The following is a 27500-nucleotide window of genomic DNA, read 5'->3' on the forward strand; positions in this document are numbered from 1 at the left end:
TCCTTTGTGTTCGGAAAGAATGGTGAAACTAAGAGGATTACTTTAGCACACACACTCCATTGATTGCGGTGACCTTCTGGGGAGACGCTAAACACATTACCTTCCTGAGTCACACTTGTTCTGCTGACGGACCAAGACAGCCGAGGGAGCTCAGGAGTTTCAGATTCTCACAGAGATAAAATGGAAGGGGGTGGGGGGGAAGGAAAATGGCCCGAGCTTTTCACAGTGTCCAGTCTCATTTATTACACGCACAGAGGAGTGGAAGTGGCCATTAAGAGACAGAAGTGCGCTTAAAGAGCTTATGTGGACACATGCACGGCATAGCAACACAGACAGGCCTGAGAGGCATCTCCAGTACAGCTGCCTCGAACAGAACCGCTTCAGAAACGTAGAGGAAAAAATCCTGACAAAGACTCGACCGCACAGTGAAATCTCGAATACTTCACTGAGGTAAACACACAGACAAGCGTACACACATGCACACACACACACACACACACACACACACACACACACAGGGTCTGGGTAGCCTTTAAGCTCAGCTATTTCATTTCCATTCTACGTAACCATGGAAACCCTATTCTACAGAGCGCTTCTAGCACTTTCTGTTTCATTCCCACCACAACACAGCATTCCTCGGCTACAGTCCTCCAAAACACGTAGAGGTCTTTTGTTGCGAGTTAGACATTCCCCAAATACTTTATAAAGGACATTACTCTGTTCAGAACAGTATTCGTCACCTAGTCTCCAAAAAAGGAGTCATAATTAATTCAAGAAACTTAATTGTGATACAAAATGAAAAAAAAAATACCGTTAATACAAAGCGATGGTATCTATTTCTGAGCAGAATAACCCGCATATCTTAAATGCGTTTCATACGCAAACAGGCTTTGGCGAGGGAAGGCCGGCTTGTGGAGTTACGTATCCCAGGCTGGGAGAGGAATGACTCCCTGGACACACCCGCGTCACTGTGCGTTCTCTGTAATGCAGAACCGTGCCTGATAAATAACAGGGAAGCAGATATTGATGAACTAACAAACAGCGTCCGGCAGCGTCCGGCAGCCGTGACATTATCCCAGGCCTTCCCGCGCCGTCCTCCAGGATTTACAGAGGGGATTAAAGGCTGTTCGACGGGGGAATTCATACCGCCTCCTGACACCAATAGACTCAAGGGAGAGTCGCACATTACCACACTGAGGGAAAAAATGTTCTTACTGACCACGATGGAACATCTTAATTCGGTGTGTCCAAAGTGCGGATCGCATGAACATCGTCCAGCGAACGGGAAAACTTGAGTGTCCGAAACGAAACGAAACAAAACAAAACGAAACGTGTGTGCGTGCGTGTGTGTGTCCAAAGTGCGGATCTCATGAACATTGTCCAGCAAACGGGAAAACTCGGAAACGGGAAGACGAGACTCGTGGAGTCCAAGTCGTAATAAATTGCGTAATAAATAGGTGAGAAAGACTATATTCTTGAAGGTGGAGCGGGAAAAATATGAGAATTACATTTCAAATCCGCAAATGTGGTGGGGGAGGATTTGGTCCAAAATGGGCGACAGGGAGGCGCGGGGTCTGCCTGTGGGACTGTGGGGGAAAATGCTGCGTTTTTTACGGCGTCTGAGGTGACAGAACACCCGGCCCTGAGCGGGGACAGCGTCCCGTCAGAATGGACAGCCCGTACGAGACGCTCCGCGTTGCGTCTCTGTCCAACGCCGACACGCCTCTGGAGACCGGTAAGGGAAGGAGGAGGGAATCTGGAGACGCGTGCGCGCCGTGGAAACGTCGCGTTGCACCAAGAGAGGAAAAGAGAGAACACAACGCATCCTCAACCGCTTGCTGATTGGCCGGGGACGCGGCCACTAAGAGACATGAGAGAGAACGACTTCTCTCAGGCTGAACAGCTGCAAACAATTTTCAAAACAACCGGAAAATATTCCTGTATGGTTCCTAGCATGGAGTAAATCTCCTTAAAATTATACCCAACATCATTATGATAATTAAATTAAAACAATTATTATTATTAATGTGACTGCCAATGACAGCAGTGAAAGCACATTTGTTTGTTGTGTAATGCAACCACTGCTGTCGACACACATGTTGATGTGCACCTCAGATCTCAGTGTTCGCACTGACAGCAAAACATTATCGTACATAAATCTGCTGAAATGAACAGTATGAACCGGTACAGCTATTAAGAGGTTTTCTCCGAAGCACATCTTTGCAATCTGTCTTTGTTAAAGTTTCGCAGAAACAACCGCTGCTGTGTACCGTAGAAGCAGAGGTTATATTTACCTGGATTCTATGACTATAATTGTCACTCGTCTCCTGGCAGAAGGTTTATAGCAGAGAGTGGATGGCTGACCATTAGATAGCCTCTCCATCTGTGATAGAAACCGTTGAGCCTACAGTAGCTCCTGCATTAGGTAACCAAAAATAATAAAATACGTGCACAAGCTCCTTAGCAGCAGTCTACAAACTGCGGGGATTTATTTGTGTATTTTATTTTATTTAAAAAGCCGGTTGTTTCCAGACGGTGGAAAGGCGATTGGGACTCTCGCACGTTCACACATGCTACATGTAGCAAGCAGCCGTGCCAACACCTTCGCCTAATAGTTCACAATCTGCTGCAACGTCTTTAGTGTTTGCACATATTAATTCCCAAAGCTCCACTCACATTTTAAATACACAATCCTACCGCAATGTGCACCTTTTTCAACACGGAACACTATCATTAAAACACAAAACAGAACACGCGGCCCAATGCTGAGAAATGAGCAGATTGGACAGACAAACTGTGGGTACCAGGATTCACAGAACTAGGGGGAACGCTAACCTTGATTTTTGTAGGGTGTGTGACAGACACACTGCACATTAGCCTCTTTTGGTCACTATGGCACAAACACGTCAACACTACAAGCATATCGATTCTTTTTTTCTTTCATTTTAATTTGTGATATTGACCGGAGGGAAAGAGAAGTCCTGGGGGCCATTCCACTGGGCTGTAAGTATTCCATCGCAGATGAAACTGGAGGGAAATCGTTACTTAATAAAATTATGGACAGTGGTTGCACACAGTATTATTAAGTATATGGGAGGACAACTGATTAAGTACTTGTGCCAATTGCTTAATCAGTTGAAGTGACATACACTTAATAATATTGCATGCAACAAATGTTGCAACCATAATTTGTTTAAAGTAAATGCAATGATAATTTTTTTGAGTGCAGAGTTCTTCTCTGGGGTGGGTGCCTAATTTGGGCAGTGGGCGAGGCGGGGGAGGGGGGGGGGGGGTGGAGGGGCAGTCTCACTCAGAGTGCGGTGGGACACTACTCCCAGTTCGGCTGGATTTCAGGAGGATGACAGGGCCAGAAACAGGCCTTGACGGGATCTCGCCTAACTCAACGCTGGAGGAAAAAGCATCCTGACGGTCCTCTGCTACCATCCAGATAATAATATCAGAGCTGGAGACGGCTTCTGCTGACCGGATCCACGCCGTCCTACGGGAGCTGGTCAATGGGGCGAGAAGCCAGTTCATGGCGGCGGCCATGTTTGACTTTTGGGCCTTTTGGCACCAGAGCACGCACACTGGGCACCTAAACGGGAAGGACTGGATAACGAACCAGAGGCTTAATAAGCCGCAGTACCTCCGCTGACCACTGGGGTTTGCAAGCTTCAAGGGTAATGTCACTGCAGACGGGCCCAGTGCAGTTCTGGCCCAGTGCAGTTCTGGCCCAGTGCAGCCGGGCCCAGTGCAGTTCGGGCCCAGTGCAGTTCGGGCCCAGTGCAGTTCTGGCCCAGTGCAGTTCGGGCCCAGTGCAGTTCTGGCCCAGTGCAGCCTGGTCCCCTGTTTACTACTCAGAGCTCTGCGCAAACGTGTCATATTTCCTGTGGAGCCCCAAGAGGGGCTGTCAGCATGTTCCTTACAAATATTATGCACCTAAAAACTACATATTTATGCTACAGATTTACTGTACATTCTGCCTTTTTCCCCGCTTGCCATGTGTGTTATTACTGTACGCCCTGCATACTGACGCATGTATACGCACCCTGTGTGTTATTACTGTACGCCCTGCATACTGACACATGTCACCCTGTGTGTTATTACTGTATGCCCTGCATACTGACGCATGTCACCCTGTGTGTTATTACTGTACGCCCTGCATACTGACACATGTCACCCTGTGTGTTATTACTGTATGCCCTGCATACTGACGCATGTCACCCTGTGTGTTATTACTGTACGCCCTGCATACTGACACATGTCACCCTGTGTGTTATTACTGTACGCCCTGCATACTGACACATGTCACCCTGTGTGTTATTACTGTACGCCCTGCATACTGACGCATGTATATGCACCCTGTGTGTGATTACTGTACGCCCTGCATACTGACGCATGTCACCCTGTGTGTTATTACTGTACGCCCTGCATACTGACACATGTCACCCTGTGTGTTATTACTGTATGCCCTGCATACTGACGCATGTCACCCTGTGTGTTATTACTGTACGCCCTGCATACTGACACATGTCACCCTGTGTGTTATTACTGTACGCCCTGCATACTGACACATGTCACCCTGTGTGTTATTACTGTACGCCCTGCATACTGACGCATGTCACCCTGTGTGTTATTACTGTACGCCCTGCATACTGACACATGTCACCCTGTGTGTTATTACTGTACGCCCTGCATACTGACACATGTCACCCTGTGTGTTATTACTGTACGCCCTGCATACTGACACATGTCACCCTGTGTGTTATTACTGTACGCCCTGCATACTGACACATGTCACCCTGTGTGTTATTACTGTACGCCCTGCATACTGACGCATGTCACCCTGTGTGTTATTACTGTACGCCCTGCATACTGAAGCATGTCACCCTGTGTGTTATTACTGTACGCCCTGCATACTGACACATGTCACCCTGTGTGTTATTACTGTACGCCCTGCATACTGACGCATGTCACCCTGTGTGTTATTACTGTACGCCCTGCATACTGACACATGTCACCCTGTGTGTTATTACTGTACGCCCTGCATACTGACGCATGTCACCCTGTGTGTTATTACTGTACGCCCTGCATACTGACGCATGTCACCCTGTGTGTTATTACTGTACGCCCTGCATACTGACGCATGTCACCCTGTGTGTTATTACTGTACGCCCTGCATACCCACGCATGTCACCCTGTGTGTTATTACTGTACGCCCTGCACACTGACACATGTCACCCTGTGTGTTGCTGCTCACCAATACACAGAACACCCGCACTGCGCTGTGACCATTTCTGATGGAACATTTTCCACCACAGATTTAGCAGGGCTTTGATTCCCGGACACCTGCGTAACTCCACCGGTACGCCCCTCCCCCTCCGTTTCAGTGTGACCCCGCAGACCCGCTCTCAGTCCCGCAGATGGAGCGCCCCGTCGGGCGCCAGCGCGTCCGCGTGGCACGCCGTCCAGAAAGCGACGCCGAGGCCCGTCCTGTCTGCGTCAGAGCCGCTGAGGCGCGGAAGAGAGGCTCGGCCGGGAGACGCTCCCGGGAGTTAATCACACGGCGGTCACATGACCCAGAACAGCGACAGCTAGCACAACCTGCTCCTGAACATCCCCACCTATCTGGCAGACTTCTCCACCAAGATAATCCGTGTTAATGCATACAGTACCTAATAATAATAATAATTCAGCGCATACATTCAGTATTACATGTCGATCTTAGGTCTACAATCTATTGCTTTAACTGCGTGTTTTATTTTTTTTATTTTATCACTTTTCTTAAAGCAACATTGTTAAGAATATTCATGTGCAGGACACATTCAGCTGATTCACACATATGCCTACATTGCAAATACAATACGTAACAACACATACGATAGCAAAACAGCACAATCTGTGAAGCTCAACCATCTCTTAAATCATAATTAATAAATCTGTTATTGCAGTTACACCAAGCCTGTGTAAGAAGACGCAAACGTGAACTAATCGGAGGGGAGAATGTCTCACTAGCCATTTAGAAGGAGCGAAAGCAGCAGAAACCCAGGGAAACCATCGCTAATTTTAGCTCATGCTAACATTGGCAGGACACAGCCCAAATGCTGTGATAAAGTATATATCCCAAGCCAAAAATAATCAAGTCTGGCCCTCAAGGTCTGTTCCGATTTTTCTCCTGATTTCCTTTCTTCAACTCTAATCAGAGATTCATTTAGACCGGGGACTCCAGGTGAGCTGGATCTCCAGGCAACCAATCATATTAATAAATTAAGAAAGCCAGCAGTAGCCCTGGCCTGGAGGGGGAGGTTTGATTGGCTCTGACCTCGACCGTGATGCCCAGCGAGAGATCAGGGTGACTGAGAGCTTTTACACACAGAGCCACTGCTGGAAAAGCCTGAGCAAACATTTCAGTCTTTCTAAATAACAACACTGCAATAAAGCCCCTTTCAAAGTTAGAAGCTTACATGTTTAATATTTCCTGTCAGAAAAAAAAGAGATTTACGAGCAGAAAACATGTCAGAGCAATCATAAAAGTAATATCTCCCTTAAGACCAAGTGTAAAAACAACAACAACTGGCTCCTGTAAATTGACTAAATTTACATTTGTTCTGAAATGTATTTTATTACTCCCCATAAAAGGCCCTTTCAATTCTAAGCTTATTACGCATAAATAAAATGGCACTAAATGATAATAAGACTGAATATTATGGAAAACCAAATAAAAATGTTACTTGTAATTCCATAAAGTTTACAAGTACACATCAACGCAGCTGTAATGATTTAGATGTGCGGGAATGAAATGGCGCCCAGGTTATGTTTCAAAGAGTGGGGTGGGAGTGCTCGAAGGGGTTACGAGCGGAAATTTAAAAGGTCATTTTGACAAACAGGGCTTGTTGGCGATGTGTGATAATTATGAATTCATCCGTATCCAACAGCTCATTAACTTTAACATGTAAAGGTGCCATCGCAATTACCACAAGGAGGCTGAGCTGCTGAAACGCATCTCGTGCCAATCAGTCCCAGTGAGAGGGGTGACTGCTTCGCGCTGATTGGAAAACAACAGTCTGAACGCAGTCTGTGAACTCGCCTGTGTGTACATCTTTAAACCTGTGTGTACGTCTTTAAACCTGCGTGTATGTCTTTAAACCTGCGTGTACGTCTTTAAACCTGCGTGTACGTCTTTAAACCTGTGTGTACATCTTTAAACCTGTGTGTACATCTTTAAACCTGCGTGTACATCTTTAAACCTGTGTGTAGTCTTTAAACCTGTGTGTACATCTTTAAACCTGCGTGTACATCTTTAAACCTGTGTGTACGTCTTTAAACCTGTGTGTACATCTTTAAACCTGCGTGTACATCTTTAAACCTGCGTGTACATCTTTAAACCTGCGTATACATCTTTAAACCTGCGTATATATCTTTAAACCTGCGTGTACATCTTTAAACCTGCGTGTACATCTTTAAACCTGTGTGTAAGTCTTCAAACCTGTGTGTACATCTTTAAACCTGCGTGTACGTCTTTAAACCTGTGTGTACGTCTTTAAACCTGTGTGTACGTCTTTAAACCTGCGTGTACATCTTTAAACCTGTGTGTACGTCTTTAAACCTGTTTGTACATCTTTAAACCTGCGTGTACATCTTTAAACCTGTGTGTATGTCTTTAAACCTGAGCTTATGGGAGAACATACACATTCAGGATCTGCTATCCTTGGGATCCGATGGAAACTGATTTAAATCAAACACGTCTGACTCTCCTACATTGTATTCTTTAGCCGCTACACCTGCTAGCTACACAGGCTTCTGGCACCAGTCATTAAATCATTTTTTTTACACTATTTTTTTTCCTAAATCAACACAGAGTGAGGATTGTTTCCAATTATGCATACACTACACAACCTGCGTGGGAAAGACCACTGGTCCAGTACTGCACCTAATTTACTGTGCCCTCCCACACAGATATCATGGGCTGACCTTACGAGACAGCACGACGGAGGCAGCGCTCCTACCCAGTTCATTAACACCAGCTGCAGCGAAGCGACTGTCATTAGCATCCCCGCGCTCAGGCAGATCAGAGTCCTGAAGTGAACCTGTGGCAGGCAGGCCCGGGGCCTGAGGCAGAGTGGAGCGCTCACAGAGGAAGCTGCAGTGTCAACCGCGTCCCCAGAGGGATTCTGGGTAGGGGAAGAAGAGCAGGCCAGTCCGCTGCCCCCGGTGGTCAATCTGAGCGCAGCACCCAGAGGGGCTGGCCTATGGATCTCTGTCCCGTTTAGAGGAAACTTGCAGCACGACGCTTGGTCTTAACGTCGCTACTCGCTAGCTGTGTAAGACTGTCTGACCCGATCTGACCGGCTTACAGGCTGCCGAGTGTTCTTTGACATGGAAAACATCGGGGCACGATCAGCTTGAATTCGTCCGGCGTGAGTGAGAGGTCTTGCGAGCAGATTCTGCGTTTCGATTTGACCACGGACCAATCAGGACATGGTTGCGTCCATGATGTTTTTATGATCTGGCGAGGGGGGCCCGTATGGTCCGCGGTACCATCTGAACGGTGTCACAGTCCGACCTCACACGGTGTGTGAGGGCATCCCGGCTCCTGTGGACACAGCCCGTGAGAAAACTGCACAATGTCCGCCCGCCCTGAGCCACGGACAGAGAGGGGGGCGGGGAGGGGCGCAGGGCCAGCGTGAGCGGGGGAATCGAGACGGGTTCACGCGCGGACGGCCTGGAAGCGTTCCGACAGCGACAGCTTGGGACGCCGCTCGACTGGGACCAGAGTCCCCTCGCGCCAAGCCCCCGCCCTCCCGCGCCACCCCGCCCACAGGAAACACGACACCCCAGAACAAACGGCGGCAGCCGGCATCTGCTCGGGAGAGGGGAGACGGCAGCGTCTCCACGACAACGTCACGGCGAGGAAAAAAAACAGAGCCCTCCGTGGCCTCCCCCCCCCCCGCGCCCCGCGCAGCCGAGCTAGCGCACGGATCAGAGTCAACAACTCTGCATTTCTCACCCCTTAAGGTGTAACATCACAAACGCGTAAGTGATTAACAAGAACCTGAACCAATCTAATGCTCACGTCACAGCTACAACAGGTAACTGAAAGCAATGCAGTCTTAACACTGACTTTTGGGGGGAAAAAAACGAACAAACATTCATTCTGAGGCATCACACTCAACCCTGTAAAACTATGCGGTGATACAGTTATATATGAAAATCTTTCATTCATATACAGTAATAAGAGGCTGACACTTTAAATATAAAACATAGACAATGCGTCGTAGAGCCTGTGCTTTATTTCTGGATGTGGTAAAAGAAATTCCCTTTTCCTATTTATTTAAATTTAAATTTAAATGCGTGACAGCCAGTGAAAGGCTAAAACATTTCTGGCGGGAGCAAGCTGTGTTCGAGGAGTTCTGGGAGGGAGGGAGGTCAGCGTGTGGAATTGAAAAGAGGCATTAATACGGGCCGGGGCGGCTACACAAATTAGCGTAAAGAGAACCAGAGAGCTGTGACAGGGCTCGGACATGAGCTGAATAGCCGGAGGACGCGCAGAGAGCCAGGCTGAAAAGGGCGCCTTCACCTCGCCCAGCGAGAGGGCCTTTCGCCTCGGAAACCTTCAGCTGCTAACTCAAACAAACACGCCGGGCCTAACCAGACGCAGGGGACATCAAACACATACATGGTCCCCACTGCCTGTTCCTGTTAAATATAGTAAATGGTAAGTAAATAAATAAATAAGACCATGACTTATGAGTAAAAGAAGAGATATGAGTCAGTGGGACACAACGTAACATAACATAACATAACATAACATAACATAACATAACATAACATAACATAACATAACGGTGAGAACAGGCCATTAAGCCCAGCAATGCTTTCCTTTTCCTGCCACTAAGTGTACCTTAGTTTACCTGAAAGCTAAATGCACCGTATCAAGCGTAGTGTTGAAAGCCCCCAGTGTTTCTGCCTCCATTACAATGTCCTGGCAAGCTATTCCACACAGCGACCACTCTCTGAGTGAAAAAAACACTTCCTAACATCTGAACTGAATGAGCTCTTTTTGTCACAGTTCGAGCCCTTAAACTGCACAGTGCCAGAGACAGTCAGAAACACGTCTGGCTGGTCTCTCCGTGACGTCGACGTCGCATGGTCTTCACAGGCAGAGCTCATTGTGATCTGTGACACCGAGAGGAACCGGAGGAGCGCGCTGACCGGGGCGTTCCAGAACGTTCCCGACGGCTCGCCGGAATCCGAAGGGTATAACAGTGACAGACGATGACTTTTGCGATGGCACTTTTATAGCTGGCTTCAGCGTTCTCCAGACTTGAGATCCTAACTGCCGTCCTGGGACATCAATCACGCGGGAAGCCTTCCAGAATAATCCCACAAGTTTCACGGCTTTTTGGAGGCACTCGCGCCGGGCCTTAGCCCTTGCGCGGGCACAAGGGCGGATTGTCCGGGTGCAGTTACAGCGGCTAATGGACCAGGCCAAAGCAGTAAATTCTTCTCAGCTCGAAAGACGCCCGGCCAGGGCAGAGATATGGCAAACAGCAGCGTGGAGATGACATTCACAGGTGGAGATGACATTCTCCCGCGCTCCGTGAAAGTGCTTTCGGTCCTTACACGAATGTTACGTAATGGAGAAAGACGGGGCGCGCGAGCAATCGGGTTTAAATTCCACAAGTAATCGTCCCACACCGCGAGCATTTATTAGTCTCCAGGGACGTGCCGTTTCCGGTGGTACGGAAGACCGTTCCGCATGGAAGCGTTTCTCCTTATTGTGCTTATGTCATTCTACTGGGGCTTATCCAGGCTTGGGTACTGTGGTATAAAAAAAAATAATACTAATGGTCTAGGAGAGCAGAGAACTTGTACACAGAGACGAAGTCAGGGATCAAATAAGAAGACTGGTTCTCCTAAAAAGAAGTCGCATTCGTCCGCTGTTTTGTATATCATTTAGAGATCATACAAATGTGATTTCATCCAAAAACTCATTTCAAAAAACACACGTGGGAAAAGCCAACCGTGCTGAAATGCAGCACGGGCCTTGCGAGACTTCACGGAGATGCGTCTAATCGACCCTGGATGACAGAATTTCATTTCTCGCAAAGTGAACTGATGAAAACTGCCAAATCGCGTTTTCTCGTGAAAATGCCAGTCTATCTGCATTACGTGAATCGTCCAAGTGCAAAATTGGAATGGCTGTTTCAAACGGTAGTGAAGTTTCACGAGGGTTAGGGAAGACGTGGAGGTTCTGTGGAACTCTACTACATAGATTCCCCTCTCTGAACCCATCAGCACAGTCGCCTGTCTCAAAATGGATGACCTTTCTGAAAGAGCGTTTGTTTTTCAGGTATCCAGGTCATGTGACTTAGCCTACAGTAAACTCATCCTTGGCCTTTGCTTCAAATTAATGCAAACATATCTTATTTTCTTTCAAACAAAATGTATCTTCTCCATTAGAATATAACCTTTCCCCGACCGCCCGAATAAGGAAAAAAAACACAGACAATCACAAAAGCAGTTGAGCAAAAACATGTCAAAGTTCCTCCATATTCTTGCAGCATAACAGCCTGAGCCATAACTTTTCTATTAGTAAGTCAACAGAAAAAAAGCAAACTGTACAAATGTCATTTCATTTAGCTGGGAACTTGCCAATGAAAACACAAACATCGATACTCATCTGCTTGTGTTACAGAATTCACACCAAACAGAATATAAGTTTTGAATAAATATTTAAAAGTCGAAGATAAACCAACCCTTTATTTCATCACTTCTTATAAAATCCCCAAATACTGAAGTTGGCCAAAAAGTCCAAGCTGACGCGAATGAGCTAGATGAGAGGTCCGGGGGAGATGGAGCCAGAAAGAATTTGGGGCGACACCCTTCACCGGGAAGTGTTCACTGGGAATCGTTCGTCAAAGGGGCTAACGAGCAGACCGTTCCTTGAGATTTACCCTAAAAGCACAGCCATAACAGGATGTGCAACGCAAGCTATAATTACCGCTAACTCCTGCCTGACACGAACAGGCCGCTGGCTGCCAAGGTTTGGGCCGGCGGAGCGGAGAGTGCCAGTGGCTCCTCGGAGCTGATTACAATAGAGACGCGTGTTGCTAAGTGCCCTCCTGGCCCCACTGTCTGCCCTCCGTCCCAGTGGCTGAGAGGGTCACACCGTATGCGCAGAGGGTCGCTCGGTGGAACACAGCCCGACACAAAATGGCCACCGCTGTGTTGGCGAGGAGCGGTCTGAACGATCGAGGACTCGGGAAGGCAGACGAGAGGAAACAAGAGGTGCCTCAGTGCTGTAGCCTGTTCAGCGGCATTCACATGCCCATCACTTAGGGAGTCCTATAGCTTAGTGGCTACAGGGCCTGTAGCCTAAGGGTGAAGGTGCCTGTAATTAGTGGCTATCTGGCTTCACTGGGACCTGGAAGGTTGGTGGTTCAGGCCCCAGTGATGCCACAATAAGATATAGTGCAGGGCCCTTAACCCCACATTGCTCCAGGGGGGATTGGCCCCTGCTTGGTCTAATCAACTGTAAGTTGCTTTGGATAAAGGCATCAGCGAAATAACTCGAATGTAATGTCAGCTGAGACATCAGGCGTTCAAAACATCTCTCTCTCTCTCTCTCTCTCTCTCTCTCTCTCTCGCTCTCTCTGCTGTCCTGTCCAATAAAGCAGAAAAAGCCTAAAAAATGAAGAGCGGAAACGGCAAAACTTCTGAGAAGACTTGAGAGCAAACTTTCTTTGTTTGCCTTTGACCTGTATCTCCTCCTGGGATCGCATTCAGCAGAGCCCCTGGTGATATCGGCCCACTCTAGGTAGCGTGTGAAGTCTGTGGAGATCCGTGTGATATATGTCTCTGATATCAGGAGTAATTACAGGCCTGGACGGCGGCGGTGCCCTGGGAGGGCGTAACACAAAGAAGAAAATGTGCTCGCCAGGAAAAATGGCAATTTTTGTTCGATTTTATCACAGGCTTTTGAAGAGTTTCTTTCAGGGACACCATGGCACGACTGTCCTTACACAAGGTTGTGGGAAACACAATGAATAATACGTCGCCCTTCCTGCTGATGTATAACAATTACATTACAAGTGTTTTTGCATAATTGCATACGACGAGCAATACAAAGAAAGTCTAACATCACATTATCTGTCTACCACATACAGAATTCTAAAAATAATTAACGTTAATTCTCGGTTCCGAAAGCGAAATCTTAATTGGTCCGTGTCACACATGGTTTATTAAACAGCAGATTTATTCACCGCAACATTTTCCCAAAGCAGAGCCGTCCGCAGAGCCTGGGTATTCAGATTTAACACACTTAACACAAGATTATTTTTTCCTGAATGAACACTCATTGACTTTATTTGGAAATGTGCTCTCCCACCCAGAGGCTAACATGAGAGTGCCATTTTAAGAATCAGTGATGCACCTGCATCAGCGCGCTCTAAGACATCTTGCCAGGGAGGAAATGGCTTTGGACCATTCTTCCTGTCAAGACAGGAGCAATCATGGCATCAGCGCAGAGCACTTTCCCTTTTTGAGATGCATTACTGCATTTCCAGCCACTTACCCAGGGCCTCATTTGGAAAAGGACTATTAGGACCCACATTAAACAATGCAACAGAGCAGCATATCTGGATGAGGGGAGATCACTCCCTCGTACATCTTGTCCCAAATTAAAAAACAGAATAAAAAAAAAAACCCCTCAAGGCATGAAGGACACCCGCTCCAGTGTGGAACGGGAATGAAAGCATTCCTTCTTTCTTTTTCGGGGGAGAAAATAACCCCCTTATTTGAGAAGAAAATGACCCCATTGATAGTTACGATTCCGCACACGTCAATGCTGATTTACATCCGATGACTTTTAGCCCGCTGGGCGGAGGCATCACCCGGGATACGGTCGCAGGGTGTGAACGAGGCCCGGAACGTGCGGGTGAGATGAGTAAACCCAACACCAGCAGGGGCAGCAGGAGGCCCCCGGGGGGCCAAACGCACTGGCCCCGAGACGCACGCGGTAAGAGGGGCCGCGATCGGCACGGTGACTCCGGAGGACCGCGATGGGCTGCTCTGTGTCAGACACAAGCCAAGTTTTAATCTGTGCTGTGAGTGCCCACAAGTACATCAATCAGTTAAGATTAAAAAAATAACGGCCGAGGGAATTGGCGTAACGTTATGCGAAAACGCAAGGGCACGGTTCGAAAAACGAAGCGCGATGTTTCGAGATGTGTCAGAGAACAGGGGGGGGGGACACAAAAGCCCGTGTGTGAAAACGGGCGCGAGGCGTTATCGGATATCGATGCAGGTGTAGTCTGTCACAAAAACGTAGCCAAGCTGTGACAAAAGCCTGTCAAAACCCGCATCAGTGTGGCCTGTCCGTCAGCGAGAGTGTTTGTGTCACACTGGCATCTGGTAAATCTGCGCCGAAATCCAAACCGATGGGCTTCCATCCTCCATCCCCCTTATTCGCCGTCACCCTCCGTGTTATCTGCGCTTGGAACCGTCTTTGAAGATTTTGTTTTGTTCTATTTCTAATGAGCTTACAAGCCGGCATCCTAGCAACAGCTGTGCGTTTCTACACTGGCCGGGGGCGTCTTTCTCCGCGTGATAAACCTCTCGCAACTGTTCACATGCAAATCTCAAGTTGTGTCACTATAGCAGCAAATATCTCCAGATCCCCCCTCTCCCCTCCCCCCCTGCCCCCTCCCCTTCCACCTTTCAGTACAACAACAGCTCCTTTTCTGATGTGTGTGAGTGTGTGATGTCCTTGTCGGAGGGAGAAAACGGAGAGGTGTTCATCGCAGTGGGGCCTTAGTTCCGCCGTGCTAGCCTGATTCATCAGCACTGGATTAGTGTACTGAGGGGGAGGGAGACTCTTTTACAGAACAGATCTATTATTGCACTGCTCCCCCCCCCGCCTCTCCTCCCCTGGTTTACTCTGTGATTTCCATCTCTGCTCGGGAGAGGAAACCATAGAAGTAGTGGCTCATTAAAGATAATACTCCTGGTCGTCGTTTATATTGTAATTATATGCCAATATATTGGCCGCGCACAAGACGATACGAAACACGAACACCCACTCAAATAGATATATACAGTACAGTATATACATGAGGTGTTCATTTTTTACTCCTGACAATGACATATAGTGTATGTATGCTGTTACTGATGAAGGCAGTTTCTAGAACTGCACATAACAGATTGTTCAGCGGGATATAAACACTAACAGCCCCAGCACAATGATTTAAAATGATCATTCAGTCAGTGCTATATAATAATTTCATGTACAAACACAAGCAGCACAATAGAGCACTGGAACGCTAACTGCTAGTGTAAAATACAGTATGCTCGAGTGAAGGAGAAACAGGCTAACAGAGATGAGCTACTACAGCCCATCCCATCTGACCCTGTCTAAACTACAGGAGGTCCCCATCAGCAACACGAGTTTTGGGTTTCTTCCGAAGGGCAACTGAAACTGTCGTGCACTTGGCCCAAGCTGGCACTTTGTGACACACTTCAGGTGCGTCAGATTGGAATTCATCGTGAGCTGAATTTGGGTTCCTGCGGTTCATAACACGATCTGTGAGGCCACTGCAGTGTGAGCACAGGATCTGGGTCACAGGAGAGGCATGGTTCTGAACCGTGTGTCATCTCTCTGTGGCACGGCCTGTCTGGGCCGCGGAGATACGGCGTGAGAACAGGAGAAACCTCCGCTTGCAGGCTCCACGGAGCCGGTCGCACGGATTCCTATGGGAGCTGCTCAATGGCACATTAATGGAGGCGGCCATGTTTGACTGCAGGGGTTGTTTTGGCACCAGAACATGTGCACTGGGTACCTAAACACAAAGGGATAAATAGGAATGAAAAAAAACATATCTTCTTCTCTGCGGCTCAGAAAGAAATAGTTCCCGGGAGAGTAATTAGTTCAGTGTGAAGATTTTTTTGTCCAAAATAGTCCACATTTCTGTCCAAAAACTTAAGAGAAAAGTTCTGCCACCGGAGGATTAATGAGCTGCAATACCTCCAGTAACCACTGGAGTCTGGGCACTTCTGGGGGGGAATGTGAATCCCTGGTCAGGGCATAGTGTCATCCAGGGAAGGTGTGTTTCGTTTGGAAGAGTTTCTCTGTCTCACAACCTTCTGCGAGAGATGGATTCCGGCTGCACCGACTATGTAAGACAATCAGTCCTAAGGTATAGCTCGGCTTGTGTATATGGGGTTCTGCATTTTTTCTATGTAACTGTATATTTCCCCCACAATGCAACTATTTCCGGGCATAGCGCTAAACCTAGCAAGAAAGCCCTGACTGACTATTTTCATTCATCGAGCCCAATCATAGATAATGTATTCAAAGGATTTAGAAACGAACATTGATTTCCATCAAAGCAAATTTATTGTAGGTATGAATTTACAGCAGTAACTACCCAAGATGTATTAGTCAGGTGGCCAATGTTCCAGTCTCATTGGTATTCCAGAGCAGGTTAACATATAAAGACCAGATCGCTCAGGTCAGTGATGGTATAAAGTTAAAATCCCACACGCTCTCAAATTTAATTCATTGAGCGTTTTGTGATTAACGCAGCAGTCAGGTGGAGATTTATCTGTTTCGGTTTTCTGAGGAATATTCCCAATACAACAAGTACTGTGAAGTGAAGTGATGTCTTTCGCCGAAACACGCAATACGCCGGCAATCTATATGCAAATACGGGAGATCCTCACGGCAGAACAGAGAGATGTGTCAAGTGCGCACAATTATTTTTCATTATGAATCTCTACAAAAACCATTCAACAGGTCTATCGAAACAGAGATCACTTCATTAAACGGGTGATGGAATGAATGGGCTCTGCACTCCCGTGTAGACGCAACAGGCCGGATCTCTGGGCTTACGGCATTAAGGCTCTGCTCCAGTCTGTGGACGGGCCCGCGGTCCGGTACCAAAGCCCGGCTGTACCGAAACCCACTGCAGCCCCCAGCCCCCCAGGAAGACTCATTACGGGCCATAGCCCTGCCCTGGGGAGGAGGGTACTGGCAGGGGGCAGGGGGGTGTCATCGCACACCAGCGACCCCTCCTGGTCAACCGGTCACCCCGCCTGACTCAAGACACGCATTACCTCTTTCCACTTTGCCCCCTAGAAGGCAATTTCAGCCTATTTTGTACTAGTCCTATGAAAGCATCAGAACACATGTATACAGTATCAGTCAATGACGTGGATGGGGTTAAATGGTAAATGGTGTCTCGCTCATTGACACTTCAACAACACACTCAGGGCGAGAGATTATCTTATAGACATGGGGCCGGTAGACTCACCTTTGGGGCATGATCTTGTAGGCATGGGGCAGGTAGAGACTCATCTTTAGGGCATGATCTTATAGACATGGGGCAGGTAGACTCACCTTTGGGACATGATCTTGTAGGCGTTGGGCAGGTAGAGACTCACCTTTGGGACAGGATCTTGTAGGCGTTGGGCAGGTAGAGACTCACCTTTGGGACAGGATCTTGTAGGCGTTGGGCAGGTAGAGACTCACCTTTGGGACAGGATCTTGTAGGCGTTGGGCAGGTAGAGACTCACCTTTGGGACATGATCTTGTAGGCGTTGGGCAGGTAGAGACTCACCTTTGGGACAGGATCTTGTAGGCGTTGGGCAGGTAGAGACTCACCTTTGGGACATGATCTTGTAGGCGTTGGGCAGGTAGAGACTCACCTTTGGGACATGATCTTGTAGGCGTCGGGCAGGTAGCACTGTGTGTTCTCCATCTGGGCCGGGTCGGCGTCGCAGATCTTGTCGTCCGTGCGGCCGAAGTTGGCGGTCTCGATCATGATGACGTCGGTGCCGGGGCAGCGGAGCTCGATGGGGTAGCCCTCGCACGACAGCTCCCTGCGCACCACCGCCATGAGGACCGGCACCCGGCTCAACGCTGCAACAGGAACAGGAAGCAGTTCTCACGGTCAACAGGGGTCAACAGGGGACACGGGTTTCCTTTCTTCTGGAATATTCTGGATGTACCTGTTTTGTATTACTGGCTAGTTGAATACATGAAATGTTATGATCTCAACCTATAGGCCAGTGGAGGATGGGCTCCCCCTCTTTAGCCGGGTTCCTCCTGAGATGTCTTCCCATCAGGGAGTTTTTTCTCGCCAATGTTTGAGCGTTCTTCTCCCTACTAAGACGTTTTTGGGCCTCAGGGCTGGTATTTCCCCTTTTTTCCTACCCTTCTGTTACTCTGTAAAGCGTCTTTGTGTAAAATTGAATTGTATTCATGTACAGTATATTTATATGTATTGAGAATAAAACACATTTCAACTTTAGGACTCAATATTTGTTGGATCAGATGTCTCTCTCTGACACATACACAGACAGACACACACGCACACACACACACATACCATCACACCAAGAAAAATCTTTTTCATATGCACATCAGAAATGACCTTTAGCATCATACATGAAGTACATAATATTTCATTTGTCTTCTATCCTATTGCCTATAATTGCATCCCATTCACTTGAACATCATTGCCTTTTTTTCAACAAAATAATAGGGACAAAACACTCTTGGCCACAATGAATCATAAGGATCGGTAATTAAATGCTTTTATACCTATGCATTTAAAGAGGATGAAAGGGAACCCCTATTAGATTTACAGGCTCACAAAAGGTTGACATTGAATCACAATGTAATCTCTCCAGATAACAGAACAACAGGGTCGTTTATGACACATCACTGAGCAGTTTTCTCTACTGGAATGCAGACAGTACATCTCTTTCTGTAAAATAACATAGACTCACATAGAATAACATAGCACACACACACACGCACGCACGCACGCACGCACGCACGCACGCATACACAAACAAACATACACACACACGCACCGAGACACATAAAACTATTTGACATCACAAAAAAGCAGCTAATGTCCATATCTGAACAAAATAATAACCACATGTGCATGTCTTAATGTGAGAAATGCTTATGAGTTAGCACATATATAGATATGAATCATTCATAATTAGTATTTAATTAATTATATAATGTGGCAAAATTATATTACATGTTATACCAATATTTAAGTGTCTTGTTCACAGTTTTACAATTGTTACAAATGAGTGGATTTAAGGATGACATTTTTTCCAAATATTCATTTACGGGGGTTTATATGAAAACAAGAAATTCAATTTACAGAGGCACTCAGTAATGAGTTAGTAATGTATTCTCATTTATCTCACATTCTCTCCACGCTGCCCGCTTTCAGGGAACATAGAGCAATGCGCTAGACTATAACACTGAGCACATCCCAGTCCAGGCCCCTCTGAGCCTGACTGTGTGACAAAGGTAAATTCCTTCAAAGGTAACCATAGCAACATCACCCTTTTTATCTGCATGGCCATTAAACCTTATGATGTGTCATGCCATCAAACTGGATATGACAGTAAATCTGCCCCAGAGAATGTGCATTCACTGTGCGCACATCGGTGTGAAAAAATAAAGAAATAAAAAATACCAGTATTAAAAGGCCAAATGTTTCTACAATTCAATCTTTCAGAATCAGATGCAACAAAACATAATTCCAGTCAATGAGAAACGTGCATCGGAATGCACTGTACCGAAGCGATCTTCACAGGAAAGCCATGTCCTTCACATAATATATCACAGATGTTGTCAACACTTGAAACAATGAGACCAGAGAACAATCTATTATTTCAGTTAGCCAGTCATATCCCAGCTGTTCCTGGCTTTCTACAGGTTTGCCAATAACAAAAAAATGTCTGTAAATATCTCACTCAATATTTGAGCACACACAGCACAGCTGAATCACAGATACTATGGCCTGGAACACTCCACAGCCCAAATCAAACCAAGACTGACTGAACTGGGTTGACAAATGGACTGTTTGGCCATTAAACTTTGTTCTTTTTAATAATTTGTAACAAGCAGTTTAGCAATCACCAAAGCTTGCAACCAATTAAAATCAATCATCTTTTAATGCTGTGGTTACCTTGATAGCCTGCATCACTTTAGATATTCCTGCCCATTCACCCAGCGTAAACTGTGTTTATATGCTCTGTACTGTACGGTGTCTTTTGTGCTGGATTCTACGCCCAGAACAACATTCACATTCAATAATAATAATAGAATGAAAAACCATATCATGGTAAATAGGTAAGAAATTGTTTTACCCTAAGGGAAGTACCATGGACATACAGACACAAAAAAACAAACACATAGAAATCAGGAACTGAGATGGGCTAGGAAGTTACAGAAGCAGAGTTTTAGCTTTAGGGTTGTTGATTGAGCGGCACTGTCAAATCTGTGCTTTAAATAAAACCTGAAAATGAATTATTAATGTCTGTTCCTCGAATCTGGTGGAGACGACGGCGCAGATGGTCACGTAGCAGATCAGACGTATCACTCCATCGAGCGAACGAGTAACGGCCCCCGCTCTCAAACGCGATGGGGACGTTTGACATTTCCTGTTAACGGTTTCCGGCGCGGGAGTCCAGCATTAACCTTCCAGAAAAACAGAATAAATTCAGACGCGGGAGTGCATAAAACGCTAATGTAAGCAAGCAACCAAATGCCACAACTGTCTTAAATTACTGAAATGGTCCACGAGCATCACAAACGGACTCCAGCCCCTGGGTGGTGAGGGAGAGGTGTACCGACTATTCTGTGCCTATATGGCAGCGTTTCAGCTGGCCTACTGGCAGAGTGAAAGACAAGGCAGAGACAGGGAAAACTACTCTCCGAGAGCAAAGCATGTCCTGGTGCCCACTGGGCCCCTTCTGTAGTCATTCTTTTAAGCATGAATCTTTTTTATTTTGCTGAATGTGCAGAACCGCTGCATGCTGGCAGATATTAACTTTAATTATGTCTGCTGATGCTCTGGGGGAGGTACCTACAGTAGTTCGACTATCACTGCAAGCATTTTTATTTTTATATATTGTTTTTGAATATTAAAGTTTGTATACCTTTTTGCCATGTTACATCGTGCGGTAAGCAGGAGTGTTCCCAGGTGAAACAGCGAATGACGTATTTATAAAATAAACCTTCCTGCAGGAGATAGCAGACGGCCCACTGGACAATGTTTTATGATGTTCTTTCAAACAGTTTATATGTCAAAGAGTAACGTAATGTGATGTATTCTAATTAGTGATGCATTCTATTACGGCTATTAGCGATAGAGTGCTCTATCAAAGTTGACTTTACGCTGAACGTGTTCGCATGTTCAGACGTTCTATGTCCTGCCGTAAACAAAGAGTTCACTAGGTCAGATCCTGTTTGTCTACCCATAAATCTTTCAAACTTGGGGGACTCCAGTCATACAAATAACTGCCAGCACTTAAAAACCCACCTATTCTCATGGAGATTAAAAACTCAACATTGTCATAATGTGCACGACAGTTGTGACCCGTTCCATCATAATCAGTCGTAAGTCACGATGGCCAATTTCACATAAAACCATGTTCATGTAAAAACATTACATTTTTGGCTGTTTCTGGGCTTTCATCTTCATTTTGTAAAACAAAATCCCTGGCTTTGGTAATCTGCATGTCTTAATGCCAAATTCAGAGTAAAAATGCTTTTAAGCTTCTAATGCAAAAATGTGAATGTCACACCAGAGTTGTGCCATTGTTTGGAGGCTAGCCAGCTTGTCATCATTCTCAAAAACATGGTTTGGTGGCACTCACAATGAAAAGGGACACAACTCCCTTGATATCTGGAGCAGAGAGATAACTTTGGTAGCGTTAGAAAGTTTAAATTCTCCTCTTTTGGGTAGTTTCTAAAACTCAAAATATGTTTTGGGGTCAATACGACTGATTTTGATAGAGCAGGTCACATTTTTGAATGATCATCGTACTACTCCATAAAGTTTCATAGAGTTTCATGAAAGGTATTCACATGGACTAAAAAACAAAGGAAAATCTTAATTCATCCATCAACTTCATTCATCCATCCATCACCATGTGTTTTGTAAATGCTGTAATGCACTGATAGCATGCTGACTCACAGGATACACACAGAATTGTTCCCAAACCAAATGAAATTAGGCCATTTAGTGCCCATTCAGCTGCTGAAAGGGGGTTTCCCACAGAGCAGTTCCAGAGCACTGTTACAAGCCCGGTTTCATTCCGTCCCACGGGAACTCTCTAAGGGCTAATATCAACAGATTAGGACTTTTACCGAATAAATGAAAACAGAAAACTGTTCAGGCCCCGCATAACCTGTCAATATCAATAAATAAATAAATAAATAAAACTTCAGTTTCGTCCTTTTAAATGAAATATCTTTGCCTTATCATTCCCCCCCTCTGTGTTCTCTCTGTGTTGCGTATTGTGTGGAAATAGGCCGCATTATTCGAGGATCTCCAGTAAGATCTTTAAAGGGATTTAATTTCCTTTCAGGTTACAGTAGAAAGAGGAGATATTTAAATGAGGTAGAGAGGAAGTGGAGCATTGACAGACACATCAAACAGCCTTTCTCCAGCGGAGCCGCATTCGCACCGGCCCAACAAAGCCGCTGATTAATTAGCGCATGAATCATTGTGCCGCTATTCGATTAGCGGCTAAAGATACGCCCACCTCCGCTCGTTCCTACCGAACGAACCCCGGACCCCCGGACCTCCGGACCTGCGGGGAATTTCGTGAAGAAACCACGGCAACCGTCCTTCTCGTGGTCCGCACCTCCTTGGCGGTGAACGAGAGTGCGGAACATGTGTAGAATTCCTTTCCCCTCGAATTAAAAGCGCGATGTCCCTGATTTTATGCGAGGGTTACCGCTCCTGTTCTTTAAGTCGGCGTGACCTCTCAGCTTTCCTCTGGCAGTGAAGTGATTACAGAAGTGGGAATAACACCTCAGATCCTTCTCTCTGAGCGTTTCACCGGAGGGTTTTCATATTTTCAGCCCAATACGTGAAATCTCAAATATCCGTGTCATGCAAGCAAAGCTTACAACTGATTTTATTTTTATTTTATTATTTTTTTTAATCGTTTCTCAAAAGTTTACACTTGATGGCGGTTTAAAATAAAAAGAAATGAAAACTCTGTTCCTCGGAGTCTGTCCTTTTCAACAGTATCGCTCAGTACTACAGCAGGTCACGGTCATGTCAGTGAGATATCAGTTATAACCCATTTTCCGCTGAGGACAACAAGCTATTTCTTTTTTTTTTCCGCTTTCCTTCACAGAAACTCTTTGAAACATGTTGGCTACAAACCAAGGCTCTGTGTAAAGACAGCTAGCACTCGACAGCTCAGGAGATGTGTGAACACACAAGGCCCGGCCGAGGAAATGAGCTCAGTTCGTCTGCAAATTTACCACGGTCAGTGAAGAAAAATGGGTCGATAAGGCTAATTCTGATCTATAACAAACATTTCCCTATCGAAGTGGAACTCATGTCCGAGATATTTCCATGCCCAGAAACCCTGACGGCCCATCTCTGTTAATGCCCATAAAATCAAGGCCATTGTTGAGTTTCTCCATGCGTCCAAAAGTCTCCCAGCAGGCCGAATAATTTCACTATGAAGGCGGCACTGAGGGGAATAGCCAGCCCAGCAAGGCAGGGCCAGGCTTGCTTAGCCTACTTAGCGGTATTTGGGCTAAGTGTATACCACAGCACTGTCACGTTCAAACGGCACAGGATGAGAGATTTCAGGAAAATACAACAATGCTTGCTGGTACCGCCCGGCCAGAAGCACTTGTGACCGAGAGAAGTGTTTATAACATTGTTTGCATGCTAGGAGCAGACATGCAGAATCCAGCTTCAGAAAGTATCAAATCACCTGGATTTGCTAATTAGCCCAATTCTCCAGCCAGGAGGTAGAAGTAATGAGTGAAATGAGCTGGGGGTGGGAGAAACACACACAGCACTCGTACTTTCTGACCCCTGTACTTTCCACCTCTGGCTAGGAGTCAACCATCCCTGGGCCTAACAACACAACCAATGATTGGTGCAAAACACACACCCTGACCTATCATTGGTCATGTTGTTGGTTTTGCATGTACTTAAAGGCTTTTCACATGCGAAATGTCTCAGTTGATCTGTGATCCTCCAAGGTCCTTGTGTGCAAGTTTACAAATGTCGTTAAGCAACAACGATTACATGTTCATTTAAACCAGGGATACTCTGGCACTCAAATCCAAATCCGGCCCTGGTTTTCTTTCCTCCAAAGAAAATTAATTGAACCACAGGCTACTGATTGGCCAGACTGTCTTCCCACCTGACTCCCAGGTAAAGGGAGGGTGAACACACCTGACTTCCAGGTAAAGGGAGGGTGGAAAACCCTTCTGGACCGTGATTTGTGGAAGAGGGATTTAAGTTCTTATATCTACCCATCAGAGCTGGAGGTGTGTCCTTGTAGCACTCTTGGACAGTTCACTTCTTATTGGGAGTTCACAATGGTTGCAAAACCGAGTGTTGCAATGTAATGCAATAAACAGTCTCCAAAAGAGCAATAGCAAATAAAATAAATAAATAAATAAAATCAACTGAATAAATATGCTAAATATCATTCTCCTTCTTGTCTATGCGTTTACATGTAACTATTAAAAATGTATTATTTAATCGCATGGTGTCATCGGACAAAAGTGTTAAAACTACGACAATAGACGCACAACTCATACGAGGAAACATACGGTCACTCTCCCAGAAGTCTCATCCGGATCAATGTGCCGGTGACAAAGAAAACAAAACAATTCATTAGAATTCAGTTCAGAGTGCAGGCAGTTAAAAAATGAAGATTAAAATAAATAAAAGAGTGAGTTTTCTCTGAGCTGTGGGCCCTGGGGGTGGGCCAGCCCCAGCTGCAGAGTACAGGGCTTTGTTCTGCTAATCATATTGTTTGCCAATTTCCCATCCTTTGTTCCCCGCGCAACTTTCGGGCCCCTGCACAGCTTTGGGGATGTTATCTGCCAAAACCAACATCCTGCCCTGCCCGCCTGCCCGCCCCACAGCCTTACACAGGGCCAGGGGTGTGTGACTGGCACCGCTGAACACACACCCCCGACACACACCGGCACACAGCGCACACCCCCAACACACACCAACACAAAAACACTCACCCACACACAGCGCACACCCCCAACACTCACCCACACACAGCACACACCCCCAACACACACCAACACAAAAACACTCACCCACACACAACACACACCCCCGACACACACCGGCACACAGCGCACACCCCCAACACACACCAACACAAAAACACTCACCCAACACACACCAACACTAAAACACTCACCCATACACAACACACACCCCCAACACACACCGGCTCACAGCGCACACCCCCAACACACACCAACACAAAAACACTCACCCACACACAACACACACCCCCGACACACACCGGCACACAGCGCACACCCCCAACACACACCAACACAAAAACACTCACCCAACACACACCAACACTAAAACACTCACCCATACACAACACACACCCCCAACACACACCGGCTCACAGCGCACACCCCCAACACACACCAACACAAAAACACTCACCCACACACAGCACACACCCCCCGACACACACCGGCACACAGCGCACACCCCCAACACACACCACACCAACACAAAAACACTCACCCACACACAGCACACCCCCCCCAACACACACCGGCACACAGCGCACACCCCCAACACACACCAACACAAAAACACTCACTCACACACAGCACACCCCCCCAACACACACTGGCTCACAGCACACACCCCCAACACACACAACACTAAAACACTCACCCACACACAACACACACCCCCAACACACACCGGCTCACAGCGCACACCCACAACACACACCAACACAAAAACACTCACCCACACACAACACACAACCGCACAAAAACACAGACCCCGAACACACACCATTACAAAAACAAACACCATCCCAAAAATACACACCATCACCAAAACATGCACCAGCACACAACACACACATACCACAAGATACACACCAGCACACAACACACACACACACGCATCACATGACACACACCAGCACACAACATACACACACATCACAAGACACACACCAGCACAAAACAGTGTTCAATTGAGGGACACCTCATTCAGACCCTTATAGACCCCATTTCATGTGTACGGGGCTATAGCTGAACACTCAGTTTAAGTCCACTTACATTTACATTTTACATTCGCGTCATTGAGCAGACACTTTTAATCCAAAGCGACTTACATATGCTTAAGTTCTTCAACACTTAAAAAGGCAACAGAGCTTGCAAACGTTCACAATTGCCCACTTTTAACAGACAGGGGGAGACAGGTACGTATGTTATACAGGTGTACTCCAATGGGTATACTGTAGAACACTACAGATACAGTAGAACACAGTTCGTATTAAAAGGCACTTGGATGCAAAAAAAAGACACTTTATGAATGTATATATATTTTTAAGTTATTCTTATTATTATTACATATTGCGGTTTAATTTTTGAAGATTCTTAGATTGGATTCTAAGCCAAAATAATTTGAAAGAAGTAGAAGGTACAAAAAACAAAAACACAGAAAAGATACTCCAATATCTGTGTGGTCTTACTGTAAATGGTGAAAATAATTTGCAATGTAGACCGTGGCCCATTAAATCAGTGTAGCACACGCACATCACAAGCTTATCATCAGAAATCCTGCGTTCTGCACGAGCAGAGAACAGAAAACTCCCACCGGTTCTGATTCGTCAACGGCTCCTCTGCCCTCCTCTGCTTCGTCCAATCAGACCCCAATCAGCAGGTGCTGAGAATTAACTGCCCACTTGCGCACCACGACATGGACACGGCATTATCAAACAGGACAGAGATGAGCAAACGTGTGTTTATCCGCACGGGCGACGACGCAATCAATCAGCCAACCCCAAGCTTGCACTGTGTGGGGCAGGCAGAAGACTGCAGTCTACGGCTGAATAATAAAGCCCCATCTCCTCCTAGAGTTACAGTGATACAGAACATCACCATTCCCACCTCACGGGCCAGTTTCACCAGACGAAGATTAAGCCAAGTCCTTGGCTGAATTCGATTTTGAATGGAGATTCTCCATAGAAAACTCAATTTGGTCCAGGAATAAGCTAATCTCTGCCCATGAAACTGAAACCGAGCCTATATTGTGGAACGGAGGAGACCAAATGTAAAATAAATACCACATATTTATTTATGCATGAATGTTATTTGGTCTAGTTTTCATTTCCATGGACTGCGAGTGTGCAAATGTGTTTATTTAAAGTACGGTCTAGTCCGACCCCGTCTGTTTGAAGAACTGCAGGTCTGGGCTGTATGTATATTCAAAGTGCATTCAAACCCGGAATGACAACCTTGCAATTTTTAAAAGCTTGCTTCTGAAAACACAAAATGGAGGCCATTAATGATAGATGCATACACAAATAAAGCACAGAGGCTACGGCCACGTCCACTGGAAGTGTTTTGAGCAAGGCCTTGTGCCTCGGGCCAAAACAGTCCCTCGCTCGTACAGAAGCACACCACA

General features: G+C 46.4%; 1 protein-coding gene across 1 annotated transcript in view; it reads right to left on the reverse strand.

Moving 5' to 3' along the window:
- The window catches only part of LOC133134670 (adhesion G protein-coupled receptor L3-like), a 177167-nt gene that overhangs the window by 134475 nt on the left and 15192 nt on the right, over positions 1-27500 (reverse strand). The window contains exon 2 of the mRNA XM_061250937.1: positions 17707-17920. Coding sequence (XP_061106921.1) covers positions 17707-17920 — 214 coding nt within the window. The remainder of the gene's footprint in view (positions 1-17706; positions 17921-27500) is intronic.

This window comes from Conger conger, chromosome 8 (genome assembly GCF_963514075.1).
Source record: "Conger conger chromosome 8, fConCon1.1, whole genome shotgun sequence".
NCBI lineage: Eukaryota > Metazoa > Chordata > Actinopteri > Anguilliformes > Congridae > Conger > Conger conger.